Below are 26337 nucleotides of genomic sequence, written 5' to 3'. Positions count from 1 at the left end.
CTACCCCCCAAAAAAGTTGAATGTGTCAACTGATGGGGGGGGGTGTCAGTGTACATAAAGCAGAAATTCCCCTTTAAGACTGAGTTCTGCTTTTAAGTATAGTCGTGCAATATTTAGGATTAGTCTGTTTGGTATATTTGTAATTCTGCAGTATCGAGGTTTTAAATATTTTGGATTATTTGGTTTACATTTTTTTTGTGTGAAACAGTTGTTTTTGGTGCAAATATTTAATTTGTGGAAGTTTTTTGAAATTGTTGTTTATAGTGAACAATATTGGCATGATGAGTTATCATATTATGGTATAGGCATGATAGTATAGAGATTTATAATTAGAATTTTATTTGTGGGTTAGATAAGAGATTAGGTTAGTATCTTGTCTTGAAAAAAATACTTGGTGCCAAAATGGCCTAAACCAGGGTTCAACAAAGTCTGGGCGCCAGGTCGCAATTGCGACTAGAATTAGCGACCTGGCGCTAGGGGAAGGTTGCATAGGCCTGCGGAAGGCCGCAAAGTCACGGCCTCAATTACCGGCTAGCGGGGCCGACACAATAGCAATTGCGCAGCCGGGGGAGGTGGGGGCACACGGAGACACATGGTACCCCATCCTGTGTCTCTGTGCGCCCCCACCTCCCCCTCTGCGCGATTCCTTCGGGCCGCACCGGCCGGTAATTGAGGCTGCGGCTTTGCGGCCTTCTGCAGGCCTATGCTTCCTTCTGTGATCTGGCGCTGTCTTGTGGTGGCCGTTGGTATGACAAGACAACCGGCAATGCTAATGGAGCTTCCCCTGTGTTTTTCACTGCCATCTCCTTCCCTCTAATTAGAACCCCCAAACATTATATATATTTTTTATTCTACACCCAAAGAATAAAATGGCAGTCGTTGCAATACTTTGTCGCACCGTAGTTGTGCAGCGGTCTTGCAAGCACACTTTTTAAAAAAATAACAGTAAAGTTAGCCCAATTTTTTTATATTGTTAAAGATAATGTTATGCAGAGTGAAATGATACCCAACATGTTACGCTTCAAAATTGCATCCGCTCGTGGAATGGCGACAAACTTTTACCCTTTAAAATCTCCATAGGCGACGTTTAAAAAAATTCTACAGGTTCCATGTTTTGAGTTACAGAGGAGGTCTAGGACTTCAATTTTTTTCTCTCGCTCTACCAATTGCGGCGATACTTCATATGTGGTTTGAACTCCGCTTTTATATGCGGCCGCGCTACTCACGTATGCGTTTGCTTCTGCGTGCAGGCTCGGCGGGACGGGGCGCGTTTCTGGCTCCTAACTTTTTTAGCTGGCTCTTAGATTCCAAGCAAATTTGTCAAACCCTGGCCTAAACTACCACTCCGGTCTGATTTTGCTGTATGTTTTTAAAAAGGTAAAGCTAAGTATTTAAATGTACTTTTAATTTGGGGGCTTTAGCATTTTACAAGCTAAACATAATTGGAATTGCAATTAGAATTTATAATCTTGCCTATTGAAATTTTTACTTGTCTTCCTTAACCCCTTCACGTCTAAAGGTAAAACACATATTAATGCTTAAGCACAATTTTGCAACTTTGACATGTTCGTAAAACCCTACATATCATCAAAACTGCTTTGTGCATCCAAGCAGATTATACCTTTCTTTTTTTTTTTTTTTTTACAAATTTGGCTTTCATGTAGTGGTAAATGGTAATTGATATATCTCCAGGTTTTTCTTTTATCAAAGGAAAACTGGCCCAAAATAGAAAATATATATATATATATATATATATATATATATATATATATATATATATATATATATATATATATATATATATATATATATATATATTTTTAGCTGTGTGTTTTCCTACTATTACCTACCGTCGATGAAGAGCCCATAATTCACCTGCTCCTGACGATCGCAGTGATACCATATACGTGTATGTCCATTCTTATTTGTACCCGTAGTACAGGCCAGAACAATAGTGTGCATTTTGCTTTTCTTGTCCTACCTAAAACATAAGACACTGACAATGATACGAATAAAAAAAAAAATCCTGCCCAAAATATACTGATCTTGACCTTTTTACCTTTGCATGACCAAAACACTAACCCTGGCACTTACCTAGGTCAAACCTTGATCTAGGTATTTTTTTTCTTTTTTTTAACACTTTTTTTTTGTTTTGTTTATGCAAGGAGAGAAAAGGGGGTGTAGGGAAGAGAAGGCTGCAGATAAACAAGTAAAATTTATGTAGGAGGACTTGTTTCATCTCTGTATCATCTGAGGCTGTTCACTTCACTGGGTATATGTGATTTACATCCACTTTAACAGTCAAGATTTTTTGGGGAGCATTGTCTTGATGGTCTGCTGAACTGCAACTTTATTATTTTTGTTTTAATCTTAAATTAGAATGGTGGCCCCAAATTTTCTTTAACATTTTAATACATTTCAATTTTCATTTTGCCAGCACATTTCTTGATCCAGAAACTCGGAAAGGAATGGGAGAACAAGCTGTTGCCCTTGCCAAAGCTGTGAAATATTCGTCTGCAGGGACAGTAGAGTTTCTTGTTGACTCAGAGAAGAATTTCTACTTTCTTGAAATGAATACAAGGTTACAAGTAAGAATATTTTTGTCATTGTAGCATGCCATGTATTTTACAAGTGATTCATTACTACTGGTCGTATAGGCAGTGTTTGACCCTACCCAGACAGTTAAAATTTGTTCCTAGAAAAAAAGCCACATGGCATAATAGACTGCATCCCTGTCTCACTATCTTAATCTTTTGTTGCCTCATATGACTATGAAATCTTTTAACATCACAGGTAGGTACATACAGCATACTGTTTTGGAAATTGTTACACAGCAAGCAATCATCAGAGATGTCACTTAAACATAAGTCTCATGGAACAGGCTGTATAAGAAGTATTCCTGTAATCTTTTACTGAAGCATTGTTTGGTAAAGACTTTATACACTGTCCTTTACATGAAGGTGTTTTCATTGATTCATGCGATTCCAGGAGTTGGTAGCATCAGCTTAGACTGTGTAGTGCTGTTGGCCATACAGGAGACACTGATGGCTACAAGGAGTTTGGGATGGGCTAGATACCTGAAGGTGTTGGGCAGAACACAGTATACCTACATGACAGCAGACATGATAATCTTTAAGAAGGGCTGAGTCGCAGAGTCTAAAGAGCTACCTTGTCCTCGCTAAAGCTTCTGACAGTGGAGATGGGTTTAGCTGCATGCAACGCCTGGGTTGTGACCCGCTAACAAGCAGGTAGCTACCAGAAAACAGAGTAAGTGCGTCGGGGAGAGTCCTATTGGAGCACTGGGATGAAGGCATCACAGAGCAGCAGGTAACAGTCCAAAGAGGTAGGCTTGCATGGAAACACGAAAAGGCACAGGTGAGGAAACGGGCTAGGCCTTAGCAGGTGTTGGTGACTAGAGTCTTACTGGAAAGCACAAGGAGACACAATGATGAATGGAGCCTGGATTACACAGGTAACAGGACTGGCTTCAAGTACCAAGGATCACGGAGATGACTGCAGGTTGGAGTACACAAGGATCACAGGGCAGGCTACAGTACACAAAGGTCACAGAGCTGAATGCAGGCTGGGATACACTGAAAACATCAAGACTAGGAAATACTGAGAAGTCACTTTGGTACACATAGTTTTCCTAGTGTGTGGAAGCATTGCTCAAACACTTTGCAAGCTGTGCGCTAACCATTTAAGACCGAGTGAATAGGAATGACTCATTACGAACAGCTTATGCAATGTTAGAGGGGTTGGGGGGAGGGAAATGGCAAAGAAAGGGGGGGAAGTTGAGGGAAGGAGGGTGGGGAAGTTGAGGGAAGGAGGGTGGGAAGGTGAACAGGAGGAAGGGGGGGGGGAAAGGGCATTGTGAGGGGGGGAATGGTGAAAGGGGAGGGGGAGAAGGAGGGGATATATAGGGTAGGCAGTGAAAAGGTCCCAGGTAGCTCACGCTCCAGGTTTAATTTTGCACGGTCTTTATGAAAAATACATTTAAAGGTGAGGTTACAAGAAATGAGACATAGATCTGTGATCGTCTCTGTGACTTTAAGGGCATCTAGGGGATAGAAGCCTAAACCTAACTGCTATACAGAAGATTCGTCTTCAGTCAGCTGGTAAGATGTGAGATTTATAATGTTAAAGTGGGCATCGTGTTGGGTGTGGGTTGGGTTGGTTTTAGAATAAACGTGTCTTGATTTCCCTGCTGTTTTTTGAGATCTAAAAATAAAATCGTCTTCACCTTTTGTATATTTGTTGGTCATAAGTGCTGAGTTTAAAACTTTTGGAATAGTGTTGTGTAGTGTGCCCAACTGCCCCTTACATAGAGATAGTGGTGTGTGTAGGGGGTACATGTGGTGTTTTAGACGTTTTAGGGCCCTTTTTTGTCTTGGGGTTGGCTGGTTGGGCACCACCGCCGTACCTCAGTCTTTTACGAGATGAATTAGCTGCAGGTGTCATCACAGTCCGTACATTGCTTTGTTAAGAAAACGCTGATGCAAGAAGTGAATCGGATTTGGCCTCTGTGGTTGGGTTTCACATGTGGTTAGCACGAGAAAAAAAACCCTCCTACCAGAATTGCCTCTTGACCACCTGTAGGCATAGTCTACAGTAAAGGCTGATTTATCCTTTCTAAATGTATTATGTTTTTTAATGATGATCTTTGCTCATTACCTCCATTTGGTCTTTTAATTCCTTCCACTTTGCTGTAAACGTAGTGTTGCCAGTTAGGTGAAGGTTTTTAAACGATCAATCTCCTTATCAAGTATAATCATGTCCTGAGAATATTGTGTGATAAGTGACCTCATCAGTTCAAAACTACAATTGGAAAGTATACTTTCCCATTATTTTTTGAAGTCCACAGATGGATCCTTAATGGTAGGAAATATTTGAACTCTTAATCCGATTGGGCACGTATTCTCGGACAGGTATTAAAGTATTCGATATGCCAATGAAGATGTGACTTGCGTTTCAACAGATTAAACATCTTGGCAAAATAAGTTTTGATGTAATCTTCAATCTTATGATCACTCAAACAGTCTGAATATTTGTCATAAACCCTGCCCAGTCAGTGCCGAGAACGTCCATTGCCAAAAACACCCTAAAAGTGGGGCCCTTGACTCTAGGTATAAAATGATGATCAAAAATAAATCATTTTAATGATTATAAATAATAGAGACACTCAGGATATGCATTTGTCAAAACCAATGACAAGTGCACTAACAAAACAGGTGTATTGTCCACCCAATAATTGTAGCAACATTTTGAGTATAGCCTCATATAATGTTCAGTAATAGTTGGCAAAAAGTACCATCATCCAAATTACATAGGAAATTTAAACCAGGTGGAAATATGGTGGCAGTTGCTGATGCTGCCCAACCAATATCTAACCACCTAGGGGGAGGGCATGCTGGACTATCTCGGTACTGATACAATGACACATATAATAAAATAATCTACTTTATTACACATGAAACATACATGGGTCTAAAAAACAATGCCCCACCAAAAACAACTACTACTACTAACAGGTAACACTGTGAAGTTTCTGTTGAAGTGGAGTATAGATGTTTCCTCTACCTGTTTGCGGACTACGCCGCTTCTTCAGTGTCTGAATCCCTTTGGAAGTAAATAACCTGCAGGGCAGACACAGGAAAAACTTCTCTATGGGCAGTCAGATGCAAGTGGATTGCCAGTCTATTTACACCTGACTCTCCTCTGATCCACCAGATGGATGGGGAACTGATAACCATCTATCTATTTTGATCTGATCAGATGTTGGTGTGTGTCAACAGACACATAGCTGTTGACACCCACCACTCCATAGAGGTGACTGATATTGAATATACTCCTTCACAAACTACAGTAATAGACACTTTGCATCCTAATATTCTAAAACAGTTTGAAAAGATGCTACAAAAAGCACTGAAGCAGACATCAAAACACATCACAGAAAGCCTGACTAAAGAAATCTGAGAATTAGGCCAGCGTACATCAGACCTAGAAAATAGAGTAGAAGATGTGGAAACAAATATACAGTTCCATGTTTGCGAATTGGAAAAGCTCTCTTTACAAATGCATTTGGAAGATTTTGAGAATAGAGCACATCGCTCTAATTTGTGCATCCGTGGAATTCCTGAGGCAATTGTTGATCTTCAATCGACCATCACTGCTGCAGCAAGAGGAAAAGTCTCCCTCACTTTTTAAGGTCACACTTACCAGCTACTGGCTGATCTTTCCCCAATTACATTTGCTAAAAGGCGAGCCTTAAAACCTCTTCTTCAAATCCTTCAGCAAAATCAAACCGCTTATCAATGGGGATTCCCGTTTCTGTACGTTTTATCTAAGGTACCAAATACACCTACAGATCTTATGATGAGTTGCAAAGTACCCTGCAAAATCTACATCTCTTGGATAGATTTTCTGCTTCAAGTGGTCCTCGTCGTCATACTACACCTGATCCATCACAAGATTTCTCTAATGCCAATGATGACAGGAGTCGACAAAACTCATCTAAACGCAGTCGCCGCAATTCTGATGAAGACCTTGCAGATACTATGGACTGATGTGTCAGAACCATTGACATATCTCGGCATAGAGCCTACATATACCGTCAGAATGTTTATACTGAAATATAAAATATTATTGTATTCATGGAAATATGTAAATCTGTGCTTTGGGAGATATACACTTTTCCTACAAAGCAAGAAATCCAAAATTATTTTATCCGTGCTATTTTGAGGACAAGTAACACAAATGAATATTTAAAATATATATATTTATTAACTAAAGATATAGTGCAAAATTAAAATCGGGTATAATTCATGATAAAACAAATAATTGATATACTTCTAATATCAGAGATACATGATGGTAAAATGTTCAGATAAAATTGACATTATATGACCAGGTAAATTCATAGCTCTTATTTAAATCATCCTGGTATATTTAAAACCTGGTGACTTGTAATATAACCTTCCCTTTATTTCCACGGACTCTAGTAGTTGGCTTGTGTTTACCTTGACACTGTGTTATCTCTTCAATACCAAACAGATCTCTTGCTTAATACTCCTTATATATGTGTACAGAACAAATGTCATATTGTACACAAGCTCTGCAATGCAGACAAGCTCATTTTAAATTTAGAGAGAATTTTTCACAGACATTACCCTAAAACCATAATACCACTGTTGGCATTTAGCTTTTTAAAGGCAAACATAATTTGTGTATGTCTCCTAATATTTGGAATATAATTATTTCATACTGCAGTTAAAATACAATCCAAATTATTTTTGCCAAGTATATTTAAATGGTTTTAGTTATGTGTATGCAAAAAACCTCCAATTACCTAAATGGTAATAATCAAAATTATACATTACCAGTATTTAAGAGTTCTTTCTGTTTGAGAAGTGCAAGTCCTATGAGGGACCCTCTTCAACCCCCTACATCTTTGCGTTCAATCTCTCCTTCTAAAGATCGAGAGATAGCCTTCAGAGATAGAGTGAGAGCTCTCCCATCAGTGACCCTCAAAGATCCATCCAAGCTCTCTCCCAAAGATCATCAGAGCTCCAGCTTCAGATCAAGAGATCTTCTCCTGTTCTCTGCAATCACTTTTTAACTCTCCCAAAAGTGGGTGTGTATTTCACTATCACGTGACTGACGATGTCACATGACAATATGTTTTGATGGGTGACCATAGCAACTAACTATGCAGCCATTTTGAGTAATGCCAATATTAACCCGTAGGGGTGGTAGTGTATAAGAAATAATTCCTAATTTTAGGGTCGTCCAGGGTTAATCATAATTTATGACCCCCTTTGACCTCTGGCTTGATAAAACACCATATTTTGTTTTATATGTCAAACAAATGACAACAAACCCAGACACTTGGGCAACTTCTCAATTTATGACTGAGATAAGGTTTATAGTCAACACAAATGGTCTGGGAAGTTCCTTTGAACTAATACCCGGAATTTAAGTTAAGCAGTCCCTAATACTTTTAAGCTTTATAGGATTGTATACTTGGGACCCTTGTTACAATGATTAAACAGGTTTATATATGGATATATAATTGGTACATAGATATACCATGCAGATATATTTAAGAGGAACATTATTTAAAATGGACAATACCACAGGAATTAAATCCGCCCCATGGCATCATTATACAAAGACAATACTATGTTTTGTGTCATGCTGTGCAAGGCCTTTCATCTTGTTTATCTTACCAAGTGTCTAAAACCTTTGGAGTTATAATCTGGGAGATGGCACAACCAGACATCCATAGTTTCTTGTAAAGACATAAAATCCTTGTCTATTCATGGGCTCATGAACTTAATTTCACCCTTTGAAGAGAATATGGCTGCCCTCCTGTTCATCATATACATGAATATGGAACACTATGAAAAATATACAATGTGCGACTTTATATGTATTTTTTAACCCCAAATGTTATGACATATAGATCCATATAACCTTTTTTTGGGGGGATTCTATTTTGCAAGCATGTTCTGCTTTTCCCTTATATGCCATTAGAAGTGTTGGCAAAGGTTAACATCATTACCCTCAGTTCATCCTTATTTGATAACATTGAGTGAATAGAGCGCACTCTTACCCCTAACCTAATTTTTCCTAAAAAAAAATGTGCACCCAATTTTTAGCTTACTTTCCTTTTTTTCCCCTCCCCTTTTCTCTTGCCCTTTTTAATTAACTGGTTAATAAATCTAGTACATACGTTTATATCCTCCATAGATGTGTAATATGTCTCAACTCAATGTTTTCCTACTCCCCCCCTCCCTCCCTCCCTCCTTTCCCACCCCCCCTTCTTTTCACCCGCCCCTTTTTTCCCATCCTTTTTTTCCTTATACCTTTACTTATCGTTTATTTTAACCGATTTTGGGTGTTGGCATACTTTATTTTACATATATGTTTTGGCTGTCGTGGTCTCAGGAGACTGTCACTGCTCTCCCCATCTTTCTATATTTGGGTATTCCTTCTTCCTGTTATTTATGGAGATTCCCTGCATAGCTACCAGGCCTCTGGGCTCACATTTTTGCTTACCCAGTACGCCACTTTCTTATCTGCATAATTACATTTATTGATTGTCTATATAAACCTAATCCCTTTACTTTATCTTACATACATACTACTTCCTACTTTTCTACTGGTTCCTACTCTTCTCTGAGGTAAGTGTAACAACACAAATTGTAAAGACTAATTAATTATTACTATTTGTCCTCTATACCCTTTCTATGGCTTCTTTAACCACTTAAGACCCGGACCATTATGCAGGTTAAAGGGGTTGTAAAGGTAAAAAAAAAACAACCCTAAATAGCTTCCTTTACCTTAGTGCAGTCCTCCTTCACTTGCCTCATCCTTCGATTTTGCTTTTAAATGTCCTTATTTCTTCTGAGAAATCCTCACTTCCTGTTCTTCTGTCTTTAACTACACACAGTAATGCAAGGCTTTCTCCCTGGGGTGGAGAAAGCCTCTTGAGGGGGCGAGCAGGAGTGTTAGGACGCCCACTAACACACAGCTCCTTTCTTTATTTGCAAAGTAGAGCGTCCTGACCCTCCTGCTCGCCCCCTTCCCCCTCAAGAGGCTTTCCCCACACCAGAGAGAAAGCCTTGCATTACTGCGTGTAGTTACAGACAGAAGAACAGGAAGTGAGGATTTCTCAGAAGAAATAAGGACGTTTAAAAACAAAATCGAAGGGTGAGGTAAGTGAAGGAGGACTGCACTAAGGTAAAACAAGCTATTTAGGGATTTTTTTTTTTTTTTTTTACCTTTACAACCCCTTTAACCACTTAAGACCCGGACCAAAATGCAGTTAAAGGACCCGGCCAGGTTTTGCGATTTGGCACTGCGTCGCTTTAACAGACAATTGCGCGGTCGTGCAACGTGGCTCCCAAACAAAATTGGCGTCCTTTTTTCCCCACAAATAGAGCTTTCTTTTGGCGGTATTTGAGCACCTCTGCGGTTTTTATTTTTTGCGCTATAAACAAAAATAGAGCGACAATTTTGAAAAAAATTCAATATTTTTTACTTTTTGCTATAATAAATATCCCCCAAACATATAATTTTTTCCCCCCTCAGTTTAGGCCGATACGTATTCTTCTACCTATTTTTGGTAAACAAAATCGCAATAAGCGTTTATCGGTTGGTTTGCGCAAAATTTATAGCGTTTACAAAATAGGGCATAGTTTTATTGCATTTTTATCATTTTTTTTTTTTTACTACTAATGGCGGCGATCAGCGATTTTTTTTCGTGACTGCGACATTATGGCGGACACTTTCGGACAATTTTGACACATTTTTGGGACCATTGTCATTTTCACAGCAAAAAATGCATTTACAATGCATTGTTTACTGTGAAAATGCCAGTTGCAGTTTGGGAGTTAACCACAGGGGGCGCTGATGGGGTTATGTGTGACCTCATGTGTGTTTACAACTGTAGGGGGGTGTGGCTGTAGGTGTGACATCATCGATTGTTTATCCCTATAAAAGGGATCACCCGATCGATGCCGCCACCACAGTGAAGAACGGGGAAGCTGTGTTTACACACAGCTCTCCCCGTTCTTAAGCTCCGGAGAGCGATCGCGGCGATCGGGTCCCGGAGCTTCGGACCGGGTCGCACGGCTGGTTACTAGCACAGGACGTACCTGTACGTGCATGTGCCCAGCCGTGCCATTCTGCCGACGTAAATGTCCAGGAGGCGGTCCTTAAGTGGTTAAAGACCCAAGGTGTTTTTACAATTTGGCACTGCATTGCTTTAACTGGTAATTGCGCGGCCATGCAATGTTGTATCCAAACACAATTTGCGTCCTTTTCTTCCCACAAATAGAGCTTTCTTTTGATGGTATTTGATTGCCTCTGCAATTTTTTTTTTGCAATATAAACGGAAAAAGAAGGACCATTTTGAAAAAAAAAATATATTTTTCTACTTTTTATTATAAGAAAAATCTAATAAACTCAATTTTAGTCATACATTTAGGCCAAAATGTATTCAGTCACATGTCTTTAGTAAATAAAAATAACAAGCGTATATTTATTGGTTTTCGCAAAAGTTATAGTGTCTACAAACTAGGGTACGTTTTCTGGAATTTACACAGCTTTTAATTTATGACTGCCTATCATTTCTTGAGGTGCTAAAATGGCAGGGCAGTACAAAACTCCCCAAATGTCCCCATTTTGGAAAGTAGACACCCCAAGGAAATTGTTGAGTCTATTAAATATTTTTTTGTTGTCCCAAGTGATTGAATTATGATCAAAAGAATAAAAAAATAGCAAAAAGTTGTCACTAAATGATATATTGCTCACACATGCCATGATTATATGTGGAATTGCACCCCAAAATAAATTGTGCTGCTTTTCTTGAGTACGGGGATACCACATGTGTGGGACTTTTGGGAGCCTAGCCGCGTATGGGGCCCCAAAAACCAAGCACCGCCTTCAGGCTCCCAAAAAGTCCCACACATGTGGTATCCCCGTATTCAGGAGAAGCAGCAGAATGTATTTTGGGATGTACTTTCACATATGCCCATGGCATGTGTGGGCAATATAACATTTAGTGACAACTTTGTGCAAAAAAAAATAAAAAAATGTTATGTTATATGCCTTGGGCATAATGAAAGTACATCCCAAAATACATTCTGCTGCTTCTCCTGAGTACGGGGATACCACATGTGTGGGACTTTTTGGGAGCCTAGCCGCGTACGGGACCCTGAAATCCAAGCACCGCCTTCAAGATTTCTAAGGGCAAGAAATGTTTTTTTTTTTTTTCGTTTTTCAATTTTCAAAACTTTGTGCCAAAAAGGGAGATCTGCAAAATACTCACCATACCTCTCCGCAAATAGCTTGGGGTGTCTACTTTACAAAATAGGGTCATTTGGGGGGGGGGGGGGGGTTTGTGCCATCTGGGCATACCATGACCTCCGAAACTGTGATAGGCAGTGAGAAGTGAAATCAAAAATGTACAGCCTTAGAAAGCCAGAGGGCGGTGCTTGGTTTTTGGGGTCCCTTACGCGGCTAGGCTCCCAAAAATCCCCGTACTCAGGAGAAGCAGCAGAATATATTTTGGGGTGCAATTTCACATATGCCCATGGCATGTTTAAGCAATATATCATTTAGTGACAACTTTGTGCAAAAAAGAAAAAAAATGTTTTTCCCGCAACATGTGTCAACATATAAACATATAAAATATTCCACGGACTCGACATGCCTCTCAGCAATGGGTAATTTGGGGGGGGGGGTGGACTGTCCTTGCATTTTATGCACAACATTTAGAAGCTTATGTCGCACATCACCCACACTTCTAACCACTTGAAGACAAAGCCCTTTCTGACACTTTGTTTATATGAAAAGACATATTTTTTTGCAAGAAAATTAAGTTGAACCCCCAAACATTATATATATTTTTTAAAGCAAAGGCACTACAGATTAAAATGGTGGGTGTTGCTTTTTTTTCCACACACAGTATTTGCGCAGCAATTTTTGGGGGGAAAAATACACTTTTTAAAATTTGAATGCACTAAAACGCACTATATTGCCCAAATGTTTGATGAAATAAAAAAGATGATCTTAGGCCGAGTACATGGATACCAAACACGACATGCTTTAAAATTGCACACAAACGCGCAGTGGCGACAAACTACATACATTTTTAAATGCCTTTACAGGTTACCACATTAGATTTACAGAGGTGGTCTACTGCTAAAATTACTGCCCTCAATCTGACCTTTTGCGGTGATACCTCACATGCATGGTGCAATTGCTGTTTACATATGACACCAGACCAACGCTTGCGTTCGCCTTTGCGCAAGAGCAGGGGGGGACACGGGTGCTTTTTTTTTATTATTTATTTTGCTTTTTTATTTTATTTTTAAACTGTTCCTTCCATTTTTTTTTCTTTTACCAATTTTATTGTTGTATCAGGGAAAGTAAATATCCCCTATGATAGCAATAGTTAGTGACAGGTACTCTTTTTTTGAAAAAGATCATTCTTCTGCCCTCAAAGCATCTAACCACACCAAGATTGGTGTGATAAAATGCTTTCCCAATGGCACTGTTTATATCCGGGGGGGGCAAAAAATCAGAAATCAGTCTAGAGGCTGATTAGCCGTTAGGATGGCTTTTACATGAAAGCCGACCGCTGGCTGAAAAGAATGATACCTAAACCCGCAGGCATCATTCTGGTATAACAATTCAAAGTCCAGCAACATACCATACGTTGATGGTCCTTGTAATCTTTTTTTTTTTTTTTTTTTTTTTCATGTAGCCTGTTGTCTGATTGAAAAAAAGAGATTGATCGGTTGGTATGCCCACCATTAGAATACCTCCCTTCATCCACCCTCTTCTAATGATGGTCATACATGGTCATTATGCCACGTATACACAGTCAGACTTTTCCACGGGCAAGCCTCCATTGGAATTTTGACCGTATGTATGCGGCATTAGGAGCAAAATTGCTCCCCCGCCCCTGCTGCCCCCATACTTTGGCATATATGCTCTTTTTTTTTTTTTTTTTTTTTTTTAACTGTGGTTGTGAAATCGCCTCCTACAGCATTGGAGTCACAGCTTTATGTATCGTGGGAGCAAACACTGTTGCTGTCAAGATAAATAAATCCGCACTGCAACTGAATGGCGTACCTGCTAAGCAAATGATGGTTAACATTAAAAAAAGTTACATTACAGTATAACAGTATGATCATCCCATACCTGCAAAGCAAATACCAAAAAAAAACATTGTAAACAATTATTATTTTTTTTTTAACGCAACCTGTGCCTAAAATATGTATGCCGAAGCATGGGGGCACCCTCCCGCACAAAAAAGTTATGCCACATACACACAGTCAGACTTTTCCACGGGCAAGCCTCTGTCCGTTTTGATGATGCCGTCGGGCAGGCGTACCTGTCGGTGATCCTGGGTGTCCCTGGGGCCGTGGCTGCTCGTGCCTGCTTGTTTGGGGGGCTTCCTAGGAGTTCCTCTGGGGATACAGAGTGCGGAGGAGGTCCGGTGGTGGAGGTCTGGCTGTAGCCAGTGATTCGGGTTCGGGATTGGAGGGTGGCGGTCAGCTGACTGAACCACGTGACCAGCCCCAGCGAATCCCTGCGTATCTCGGCCGGAGGTCCGAGAGGAAGGCGCCGGAGATATCCCGGAGGTTCCCCCTCAATCCCCCACCACCGCATTGATACAGCTTGGCAGGGCACTGGAGAAGGGGACGGACAGGAGACGTGCCCTAGTCCTGGAAAAAGATTTGGCAAGTAAACTTCACAGCAGTCGGCAGTCTGTGAGTAACCCAGCATAATATCAGTGAATGGGTGCATTATGTATGGTACATTGAACTGAACTATATACTAATTCACTGACTGAGTATTGCTGACTGAAGCTGACACCCCAGGCTCAGGACACGGCGCCATTGATTCACTGCTTCTTGCTTTTTTTTTCTCCCCCCCCCCCCCCTCTGTATAAAGAGGTGAGAGGGAAATAACATTTTTTTTCTTCTCGTGTTTCTATTGACTGCAATAGCAAAGGATCTGGCTGTCTAAAGCCAAAAGGCAAAGCTAAAAGGGGACCAGCTAATCTTTCCCTATACTTTTTATCTCGCTGTTTTTATTTTTTTTTGTTGTTTTTTTCTCCCCATTTACTTCCATTTGTTACGTCTCTTTTCAGAACTATTAAGGACCACCTCCCATCCGGAATTCATCCTTTTCTTCTCTCCTTAATAATAATCTTTTTGGGTACATCGTGTTGCTCTTTTTTTTGTCACCCACCCCCCTCCCCTCTTTTCCGGGGGACAGTCGGGTATAAGGCTAATATACAGCTAGTATATAGCTACCATAGGACTCTTTTGATACCTTTCCATCTGGAATTTACCCATAACAAATTAAAGGAAGAGAAAGGAGTTTTTTTTTCTCTCATAATGTCGGGCCCACAATCATTAAGGTCAGCAAAGGAAAAGGGGGGTGCATCTGCTGCTACAGCGACTAAGCTGGAAAAATACTTTCATTCAACAGAGCAAACCCCAAGTAAAAGCGGCTCATCATCCCAGGCACCCCAGGCCCACGCTAAATCATATGCAGGTAGAAGAAGCCAAGGCCAAGTAGGTGCAGCTGTAAATAAAACACCTGCTAATAAAATCACAGCCGCGGCAGATATAGACCCAATAGTAACTTTTCCGCCGGAAGATCTCCCCACAATAAAAGATGTGTTTTTGGTGGTGAATGAATGCAAAAAGACATTGGGGGAATTATGCGACCAAGTGAAGGGTATAAAAGAGGAATTGGTCTCGGTGAGACAGGAGATACAGAAAACTAATGAAAGGATATCAGAAGCGGAAGGAAGGATATCCCAAATAGAGGACAAATTTCACCCCGTCAAACAAGATGTTTAGAACACGAAGACCCAATTGGACAAATTTGTAGAAAAAATGGACGAATTAGAAAATAGACTTCGGAGGGATAATGTTAGGCTGGTGGGGCTACCAGAGAGATGTGAGGGGGCGAAGCCTATAAAATTATTTGGTAAAGAGAGCTTCTCACAGGCGTTTATGATAGAAAGAGTCCCTTTTAAACCACCCCCCGCTGGGGGGCGCCCAAGATCGATGTTACTGAAGTTTTTAAATTTTCGGGACAAAGAGGCTTTACTGAGAAGGAGCAGAGAGATGGGGGATGTTTTCTTTGAGGGCTCTAAAGTCTCATTCTATCCTGATTTTTCCCCTCAGCTACAGAAGCGGAGGGCGAGTTTCATTGAGGTTAAACGGAAAATGCAGAAGGTTAATCTCTCATACGCTTTTATACCTAGCGCAGTTACGGGTGACCGCACTGGGTAGGACACTTTTTTTTGATACCCCTGAGGGTGCAGTACTATGGATGGAGGAAAAAAAATATCAATTATTAGCAGGGGAAGGAGGGAATATTTAATTTATAATAAGGGGAGGGGGGGATTAAGGGGGCCAATTTATATAATTAAGGGGGAGGGGGGGCTGGGAGGGGGGTTTGCACACAAATGGATGAGAGGAATAGGTCAAGAGTGCAACATTGAGAAAGATAGTGTGATTGGCGATGGGAGAGAGGAGTGTGGGAAGGGAAGGGGAGGGGGAGGGGGATGGGGGGGTTAATGTAAGTATGGTTGTAGAGGAACCGGTCACAAAACTAGCCCCTAGGGGATACCCAGGAAGGTGCAGGAAGGGGGTGGGGGGAGAGAAGGTAGGGGGAGGGGGATTCACTTCAGGATGATATTTCAGGGGAAAGGAAAATAAACACTGGGAGGATAAGTGATATATACACACAAGCACAGCAAGCACAAATCACGGTAAACAATAGGAAACACCGATAATATCTCACAAAGGAATAAGCAAGATGTCACAGAATGTAAAGGACAAAAAGGATAAAACACATGTATTGCATGCTCCCTAAGGCTGGGTTCACACTACTACACTACTTTCATCCTACTTTGTTCTGCTACATTGGTCCTACATGTATCCTACATTGGTCCTACATCCATCCTACTTTCATGAACAGGATACTACTTTGGTCCGACTTCAATGATATTCAATGGGCCTGAAGTAGGATCAATGTAGGACCAAAAGTAGTACAGGGAGCATTTTCAAAGTCGGACCGACTTGTGTAGGACGCTACAAGACGCTCTCATAGGGAAACATTGAACACAGAGCAAAGTAGGATGAAAGTAGTGTAGTAGTGTGAACCCAGCCTTAATCGAAGTTTGGTAATAGTCGGGCTTTATATAAAAGAAAACAAAAGGGGGAAAGAAAAGAGAATAAGGAGGTACGAGGTTATTAGGTGGGGTGAATTAGGAATCGGTTATGAATTTTTTTTTTCTCCTTTTCTGCTGTAGTTTTTTGTGTCCACTCCTTGTTGGAAGGTATGGGATTGTATTTGAACTCTTAATTATAGAATGTATAAACATAGGACTCCATGACTGCAGGATAGAATATTAAAAATAGGATCTTTGAATGTACAAGGGATGGGCACCCCAGCTAAAAGAGCAGTAGTATATGATATATTAGATGTGCACAAAGTTGGATTAATCTGCTTACAGGAGACTCACTATACAAATGATATTAGAAAACAGATTCAGTATAGGAAATTTCAATATCAATATCATTCTGTCCACGCATCTTATTCAAGGGGGGTGACGATCCTGGTAAAAAGGGGAGTGGTGTTTACTTGCAAGCGGGCCAGTATTGATGAAGAGGGGCGTTATGTTTTCCTTCACTGTGTAATAGAGAATAGGGAATATATTCTTGCCTATATATATATATATATATATATATATATATATATATATATATATATATATATATATATATATATATATATATATATATATATATATATTCCTCCTCCATTTAAACTTGAGGTTATGTATAAGCTAATGGACTTTATGCTGGATAGACCAGGGATTCCTGTCATAGCAATGAGGGATTTTAATGAGGTAATAAGAAAATGGACAGGTTCCCAAGGATAAATGTATAGAATACTTCGGAGAGCCGGCTGTATCCGTTTCTACAAGAGGCTGGTTTGTTTGATGTATGGAGGATGAGAAATCCAGAAGTGACGCAATTTTCCTGTTGCTCTAGTACCTTTTCCACACTGTCCAGGATAGACTTAGTCCTGGGCAATGCGGAAGCTGCTCAAATACTAGGGGAAATAGCATACCAGGGGTATCCGACCACTTCTTGGTGACAATGACAGTAAATCTGGAGGGGGAATAGGTCTGCCATGGTATGGAAAATAAATCCTTTGTGGTTTGAATTAATGGGGGATCCGGAAGAGACAATGGTAAAAATGAGAGTTCATAGGGTTCAATGAGGGAACTGCAACGGGGGGGGGGTGGTGTGGGACACCCTGAAAGCATTTCTTAGAGGTCTATGTATCCAACAAGTGGCAAGAGTAAAAAAGGTTTCAAAAGAATGGGGAAATAGGATTAGAAAGAAATTAGAGAACACGGAAGATTAATATATTGAAAATCCATCGGAGGAGAGACAAATAATATGGCTGGATAAGCAACAGGAATATAAAATAGAGTTGCTGAGAAAATCTGAAAACAAGAGAATGTTTCAAAAACAAGCAGCATAGGGGGAGGGGGTAGGAAGAATGCTGGCCCATTTATTAAGAACACATTCTACCCCATCTGCTGTTTCGGCCATTAAAAGAAGTAATGGAGATATATCTACAGATGTGTCAGATCACGGAGACATTTAGAGAATATTATGATAAATTATACAGGTCCCAAAGAGTCCCAAAGAGGAATTGGAACGCTTCTTCAGGAACTTAGAATTACCAACTCTCACAGGATTAGAGAAAGAGCAAATGGAGGCCCAAATAACTCTAGAAGAGGCTCAGCTAGCAGTTAAAGAGATGGCTAATCAGAAATCCCTGGGCCCGGATAGGCTTCCGGCAGAGACCTATAAGTACTACGGGAAAGTACTGCTCCCAGAACTTATAAAAGTACTTAATGAGGCCATGGTAGAAGGGAAGCTGCCCACCTCAATGACGGAGGCCACGATAATAGTACTGCACAAGGAGGGAAAGAATCCATTGGAAACCACACCGTATAGGCTTATTTCTCTTCTATGTGCAGATGCTAAAATCTTGGCTAAAATAATGGCTAGCAGGTTAAATAAAATAATTACAAGACTCGTACACCAGGATCAAACAGGATTTATTCCGGCCAGATCAACAAGTATGAATATTAGGAGGGTATTTCTTAACCTGCAAATACCCACAGAGAATAGTGGCAACAAGGCAGTAATGCCCCTGGATGTGGTTGAAGCCTTTGATCGTTTGGAATGGGGTACATATGTCATGTATTGGAAACATTCGGGTTCGGCCCTACGTTTGATGGATTCAAATATTGTATAATGGCCCCAGTGCAAAAATTTGAGTTAACGAATATTCAGCAAGGGTAGAGATGCACGAGGCAGGGGTGTCCTTTGTCCCCCCTGCTCTTTGCCCTGGCAATGGAACCGTTAGCCACTGTTATAAGAAGGGATAGGATAATGAAGGGATTTGTGAGACCGACCGGGGAGGAGAGAATTGCTCTGTACGCGGACGATGTACTCCTCTTTCTTGGCGACACGGGTCATTCAATTAGGCAGGCAATGAGGATTTTTGGTGAATTCGGTAGCATATCCGGGCTGGTAATAAATTGGGAGAAATCCGCTTTAATGCCGGTAGACCCAATGAGGAACCAGATCCTGGCTGAGATTCCACAACTAAGAAGAAAAATGTTACTGCGCTGATCTAATTATCCAGAGGTATTTAATCTCTGGGAATATGGACATAAGTGAAATATCAGGGCCACAATGTACCCAATCTTAAGTGTGAATAACCTGAATACAAACAATAAAAAATATAAGAAATATATGAGTCATACAAATGTGACACAGTGATTTCAAACTTAAATCATATATCTAGATCAGTGTGTCAGCATACAATCCATATGCCACAGTGCTTCTATGAGAAAAATGGCTGTTGTTGCTGCTACTGACCAACCAAATAGTGAAAACAATACGAAAGATATTACAAAAAAAAATATTATATATATGTGTGTGTATGCCAACTGCACCGTGAGTTGTCCAATAACCGATATTGGAACAAAATAAAATAAATATCAATAAAAGTGAAATAATTATCAAACAACCATACAAATGTGCAATGTGCTGGCTGCACTTAAAAATAGTCCAAATGACAGGCAATCTTGCTCTTATACAATAGGTTCCAGCAAACACAAGGTTCAATGTTGGTAATGCTGTGTACAGGAAAGTGCCGCTATCTTTTCCACCCGACAAAGATGTGCCACCATCACCAATGGTTAAAATCAACACTCACCAGACCCCAGATATTATTAGGCTCCAAAGTGGTGTCTTTTCTTTGTCGGTCAGTGGATGTTGCCTCCTTTTCCCTTTTACAAGGTGTCATCAATTCCTCAAAAACAAGGGGCTCATCATGGTGTAGTATATTAAAATATGTATTTATTTAAAAAAGGTAAAACAATATATAACACTTACAATATAAAGTGCCTCTGACCGGCACTGAGTGTCTTTGGCAGTGTCCACCGTTAAAAGCCGCTGACCAGCATTTAAGTGGCGTCCTAAGAGACGCAACTAGCGAAATGCGTAGACGCTGTTTGGACACACACATTGAGGGTGCAGCACACCAGCGCGCACGGACCCCTTGTAGCAATACATGCGGAGCACAGCGGGGCAAGCACACCTCTTAGGACGCCACTTAAATGCTGGTCAGCGGCTTTTAACGGTTGACACTGCCAAAGACACTCAGTGCCGGTCAGAGGCACTTTATATTGTAAGTGTTATATATTTTTTTACCTTTTTTAAATAAATACATATTTTAATATACTACACCATGATGAGCCCCTTGTTTTTGAGGAATTGATGACACCTTGTAAAAGGGAAAATGAGGCAACACCCACTGACCGACAAAGAAAAGACACCACTTTGGAGCCTAATAATATCTGGGGTCTGGCGAGTGTTGATTTTAACCATTGGTGATGGTGGCACATCTTTGTCGGGTGGAAGAGATAGCGGCACTTTCCTGTACACAGCATTACCAACTTTGAACCTTGTGTTTGCTGGAACCTATTGTATAAGAGCAAGATTGCCTGTCATTTGGACTATTTTTAAGTGCAGCCAGCACATTGCACATTTGTATGGTTGTTTGATAATTATTTCACTTTTATTGATATTTATTTTATTTTGTTCCAATATCGGTTATTGGACAACTCACGGTGCAGTTGGCATACTGCATATTGTGTTTTTACACACACATATATATATAATATTTTTTTTTGTAATATCTTTCGTATTGTTTTCACTATTTGGTTGGTCAGTAGCAGCAACAACAGACATTTTTCTCATAGAAGCACTGTGGCATATGGATTGTATGCTGACACACTGATCTAGATATATGATTTAAGTTTGAAATCACTGTGTCACATTTGTATGACTCATATATTTCTTATATTTTTTATTGTTTGTATTCAGGTTATTCACACTTAAAGCGGTAGTTCACCCCCCCCCGACACATTTTACCATCGAGACAGGCATTGTAGCGCGAGCTACAGTATGCCTGTCCCGATTTTTTTAACCCCGTACTCACCTTGTAGTCGTCCATCGTAGATTTCGGCTCCCGCGGGGAATGGGCGTGCCTATGGAGAGGGAGGATGATTGACGGCCGGCCCTGGCACGTCACTCTCCCCGAAGACAGCCGGAGTAGGTCTCGGCTCTTCACGGCGCCTGCGCACAGGCTATGCGCACGCGTCGTGAAGACCAAGCCTATTTCGGCTATTTCCGGAGAAGCGTGACGCGCCAGAGCCGGCCGTCAATCATCCTCCGTCTCCATAGGCACACCCATTCCCCGGTATCTTCGATGGACGACTACAAGGTGAGTACGGGGGTAAAAAATTCGGGACAGGCATACTGTAGCTCGCGCTACAATGCCTGATTTTAAGGTAAAAGAATTTATTTTTTTTTTTTTTCCCGTCGATAGGGTGAACCCCCGCTTTAAGATTGGGTACATTGTGGCCCTGATATTTCACTTATGTCCATATTCCCAGAGATTAAATACCTCTGGATAATTAGATCAGCGCAGTAACATTTTTCTTCTTAGAGCACTATTGACCCCCACTAAGGGCACACAGTACTGCAGCAGATCACGGTTCACATTTATTTATTTCCTTTTGCGCCGGTGACACTCACAACCAATTGAGATTCCACAACTGCAGACAGTGGGGAAAATTAAGTATCTAGGAATAGTTATTGCACAGGATCTTAATAAATACATAGTGAATAATATGGCTCCACTCTTGTTTAAATTTAAATAAATTAATGGGGAAATACATAAGGTTATGATATACGGGGAATGAGAATTTTTTTTGTAAAAAGAACATTATGAATGTAACCTTTTTGTATACATGATGAAAAAACTTAATAAAGAGAATTAAAAAAAAAAAAAAAAAAAAAAAGTGGCACCCTGGTGTAATAATTGTCCATATACAAGTGGTACCCCCTTTCCGAATAAGGGCGACGCCAAGTCCCACACAATCTTGCCAGCGCTCCCTATGTAATCTGGGCAGTCCTCTTGAACTATCTGACTATCTTTTCCCTCATAAACCATAAAACTCCATGTATAGCCTGTTGCCCTGTCGCAGAGCTTATAGAGCTTGACCCCGTATCTGGCACGCTTGCTGGGCAGGTACTGTTTGAAAGAAAAGCGGCCAGAAAATTTAATTGGGGACTCATCAACGCAGACAACTTGATGGGGAGTATATAAGGCTGCAAAACGTTTGTTGAAGTGGTTTATGAGGGCCCAAATTTTGTAGAGCCCGTCGTATTCAGGGTCTCCAAGTGGACGACAAAGTTCATTGTAGTTGAAGTGCATGAACCACAAGATCGCCTTGTATCGTTTCCTGACCATGGAAGCAGAGAACACGGGCATATGGTCATGTGGACGTGTGGACCAACATGTCCGCAATTTCTGAAATTTATGTATGCCCATGTTGAGGCAAAAAAGTCTTAAATTCTGAAACCGTAAGTGGTTTCCATTATCTGTCAAGGGTGGATTGGGGATTGGCGGCGATGAAATTGCAAGCATACAAATTAGTCTGGTTCACAATAGATCTATAGAGATTTTCCGTGAAAAACAGCGAATAAAAGTGGCATAAAATCAGCTGTTTCCACCTGAATACCGGGTTGGCCAGTGAATGGAGGAAGAAGTATAGGTGCTGCAGAAGTGGTGGGGACCCAATCAGGATTGGCGAATTCAGCAGGAATGGCACGACGGGGCCTGTCTTTGTCTTCTTGGTGGCAGCTTGACACTACTTGTGCTTGCCACCTCGCCAGCTTCACCTGCACTTATGGGACTCGCCACATCACCACGTGATACTGCAGTGCTGGATGAACGACCAGGGTGTACTAGGGCGCTGGTGCTTGCCAGTTCACCAGAAGGAATAGCGGCACTAGTACTGGCTCTCTGCTTCATACGAGGGTCCTGCAGTTCTTGCACCTCAAGAACAGCATAATGGGGTTGAGTACGCCTGCCCTTAGCAGGGACCTATTCTTCGTCATCGGAGCTATCTGACATGGAGCCGCTGTCTTCTACGGGATTGTATTCTGAGACAGAATCTGACAGATGCGTCACCTCCTCTTCACTATCTGTCAGGCTCAAACTTGTAGGCCTCTTTACTAGTGTGCATTCGCTTTGCCATTTTGGGCTTTAAATTTAGTGGTACACTAGTAAGGATTCACAGGTAAAAAAGCACCTGACCTGTCAGCAAATGTAGAAAACACTACCAAAAAAAAAACTGTTGGCGATCGCATGGATCAGGTCTGTCTCTGCGAACACTGCAGTTATGTTAGTTGTGTTTGTAAGTGACAGTGATCGATCAATACTGCACTTGGGTGGGCTGGGCGGAGGGGCAAAACGCAGGCGCTAGCGGGTATCTGGGCTGATCCAGCTAACAATGTGTATTTGGGAACCCTAAACTGCTGGGTACGCTAGTATCGATCTGATCGGATATTGATCTGTTCAGATACTATACCACTAAGGGAGGTGTATGCTTGGCACGTGGGTGTTGGCGTTACTGGCACTAACCTGACGCTGCCTGGGGCGACACAGACCCTGACTGATGCTAAAACCTAATTGATATCACCCGCCAGGCGATCAGGGTTTTATACGGTGGGTGCCCTGATGCTATAAACAGCAAAATAACTAACCAGCGTCTTCCGTAACACTTATACGATGATCACTGGTGAAAGGGTTAGCTCTAGGGGCAATCAGCGGGTTAAAACCTTTATTAGAAAAAATATGGGCGTACCTGACACTATAAAAACCTGGCCGCGACCCTAAAAAAAAACTGGCTACCTAGCGGCACCAGCGACACTAATACAGAGATCAGAAAAACGATCTTAGTGACACTAACAATAGGGGGTGAAAGGGTTAACTGGGGGCCGATCAAGGGGTTAAACCTTTATTAGGGGGCTACCCTGGTACCCTGGACCTAAAGGGTCCTAACGATAATGTCCGTAACACTTTACAGTCACAAATGACACTAAATGCAGCGATCAGTAAATAAATGTCCACTGCAATCAGTGACACTGTTACTGGGGGTGATCTGGGGGTGAAAGTGTGCCTATGTGTACTGGTGTTAGTGTAGTGTTGGTGCAACTCACTTGTGATGTCTTCTCTCCTCGAGCTCTGGTCAAAAAGACAGCTTCGAGGAGCGTGACATCACTTCCTCCTGTCTGTGTTTACATTACACAGGCAGGGGAAGCAGATATTTCGCTGGGAGCAATCGCGAGGGGGTGGCCAGAAACCAATGGCCGCCCCCTCATCCCGGATCACTCCCACAGCCAAACAGACCCCCGCCAGGACACGATCGCCGCTGGAGTCCCGCGATCGGTCCCCGGAGCTGAAGAACGGGGAGAGCCGTGTGTAAACACGGCTTCCCCATTCTTCACTGTGGCGCCGTCATCGATCGTGTGATCCCTTTTATAGGGATACATAATGACGTCACACCTACAGCCACACCCCCCTACAGTTGTAAACACACATAAGGTCACACATAACCCCATCAGCACCCCCTGTGGTTAAGTCCCAAACTGCAACTGTCATTTTCACAATAAACAATGCATTTTAAATGCATTTTTTGCTGTGAAAATGACAATGGTCCCAAAAATGTGTAAAAATTGTCCGAAGTGTCCGCCATAATGTTGCAGTCACAAAAAAAATTGCTGATCACCGCCATAAGTAGTAAAAAAAAAAAAAAAAAAAAAAAATGCAATAAAACTATCCCCTATTATGTAAACACTCTAAATTTTGCGCAAACCAACCGATAAACGCTTATTGCGTTTTTTTTTTTTTTACCAAAAATAGGTATAAGAATACATATCGGCCTAAACTGAGGAAACAATTTTTTTTATATATTTTTGGGGGATATTTATTATAGCAAAAAGTTAAAAATATTGATTTTTTTTCAAAATTGTCGCTCTATTTTTGTTTATAGCGCAAAAAATAAACCGCAGAGGTGATCAAATACCACCAAAAAGCTCTATTTGTGGAAAAAAAAGGACGCCAATTTTGTTTGCGACCGTGCAATTGTCTGTTAAAGCGTTGCAGTGCCGAATCGCAAAACCTGGCCGGGTCCTTTAGCTGCATTTTGGTCCGGGTCTTAAGTGGTTAGGAAGCATGGTCGAAAGTGACGTTTTGACATCGCGTTCACCCTGCTATGCTATGGAGACGGGTGTGGGCCATCTTGCCCTCACTCGTATCCCAGCCGAGCAGGAGGAAGAACCCAATCGCCTCCGCCGTGAGGGGTCCTTACGTGGTTAATCCATATTATCACATCCATCCTATTCCTTAGACTTGGAAAAAGCTTTAAAGGAATATCTGGTTAATAATGTGACTGCCGACATTTCCTCTATTTATTTTTATTTTTTTAACATTTACATATGTTCTATTTTATTCCAAGTCCTCGGAATCTACTGCTACACACACAACACGACAGTGACATGATCTCTATTGTCCTTTATGACAGAAAAAAAAGCATTGATCATATAAAAAGCTCACAATAAAATGTACATGTCACCGAACGATATTTATTGTTCTCTCCTACATGTAACGGTGACAGATTGTCCCCTTATCACACCCCGAATATGTCTATAAAGAAATGTGAGGTGACTGGAAGTAATCAGGACGCCGCCAGATAAATATGTACACATTTGTCATGTCTGAAAATCAGGTCGGTTTCCTGTTTAGGTTCTAAATATGTGAAATTCTCTTCAGAATAATAAATTGCCGCGGCCCCGCCCCCTTCAGCCTTTTTTTTTTATAAAGATTTTGCAATACAAAGTCATACGAAACAGTATCAGCAATGCCATATAATCAGTAAGAAAAGGCAATTAAGCAGGGCTAATACAACAGTATTGGACTAGAATGTAAAGTATTCAAATTTTTTAAATAATTATACACCATGACAGTATCCCATCGTAAGGTAAGTGCAATAATCTAGAAGTTGGATACCCGTTGAGGGCCCAGGGCAAGAACCTTAATTCTTGTCTAAACTATACGTCTGAGTCGAAGGACACCTCCACCCGCCCACCCCCACCGGGAACCATATCAGGGGCATGAGGGGGTAACACCTCAGGGTCAACGTGGCACAGGGAAAGCAAAAGCTGAATTTTTTTTAACCCCACCTCCCCTAGCCTGGACAGATTAATCCACATCACCCTGGCGGAAAAGCTATCGCGCAGACTTTCGCTAATAGGGTAAGAGCTAGCAGTCATAGGCCGTAGGGGG

General features: G+C 41.2%; 1 protein-coding gene across 1 annotated transcript in view; it reads left to right on the top strand.

The window, feature by feature from the left end:
- The window catches only part of PCCA (propionyl-CoA carboxylase subunit alpha), a 935313-nt gene that overhangs the window by 312150 nt on the left and 596826 nt on the right, over nt 1-26337 (top strand). The window contains exon 12 of the mRNA XM_040336164.1: nt 2438-2588. Within this exon, the coding sequence (XP_040192098.1) occupies nt 2438-2588 (151 nt within the window). The remainder of the gene's footprint in view (nt 1-2437; nt 2589-26337) is intronic.

Source organism: Rana temporaria, chromosome 2 (genome assembly GCF_905171775.1).
Source record: "Rana temporaria chromosome 2, aRanTem1.1, whole genome shotgun sequence".
Taxonomy (NCBI): Eukaryota; Metazoa; Chordata; class Amphibia; order Anura; family Ranidae; genus Rana; species Rana temporaria.
This window is presented reverse-complemented; position numbering and strand designations above follow the sequence as displayed.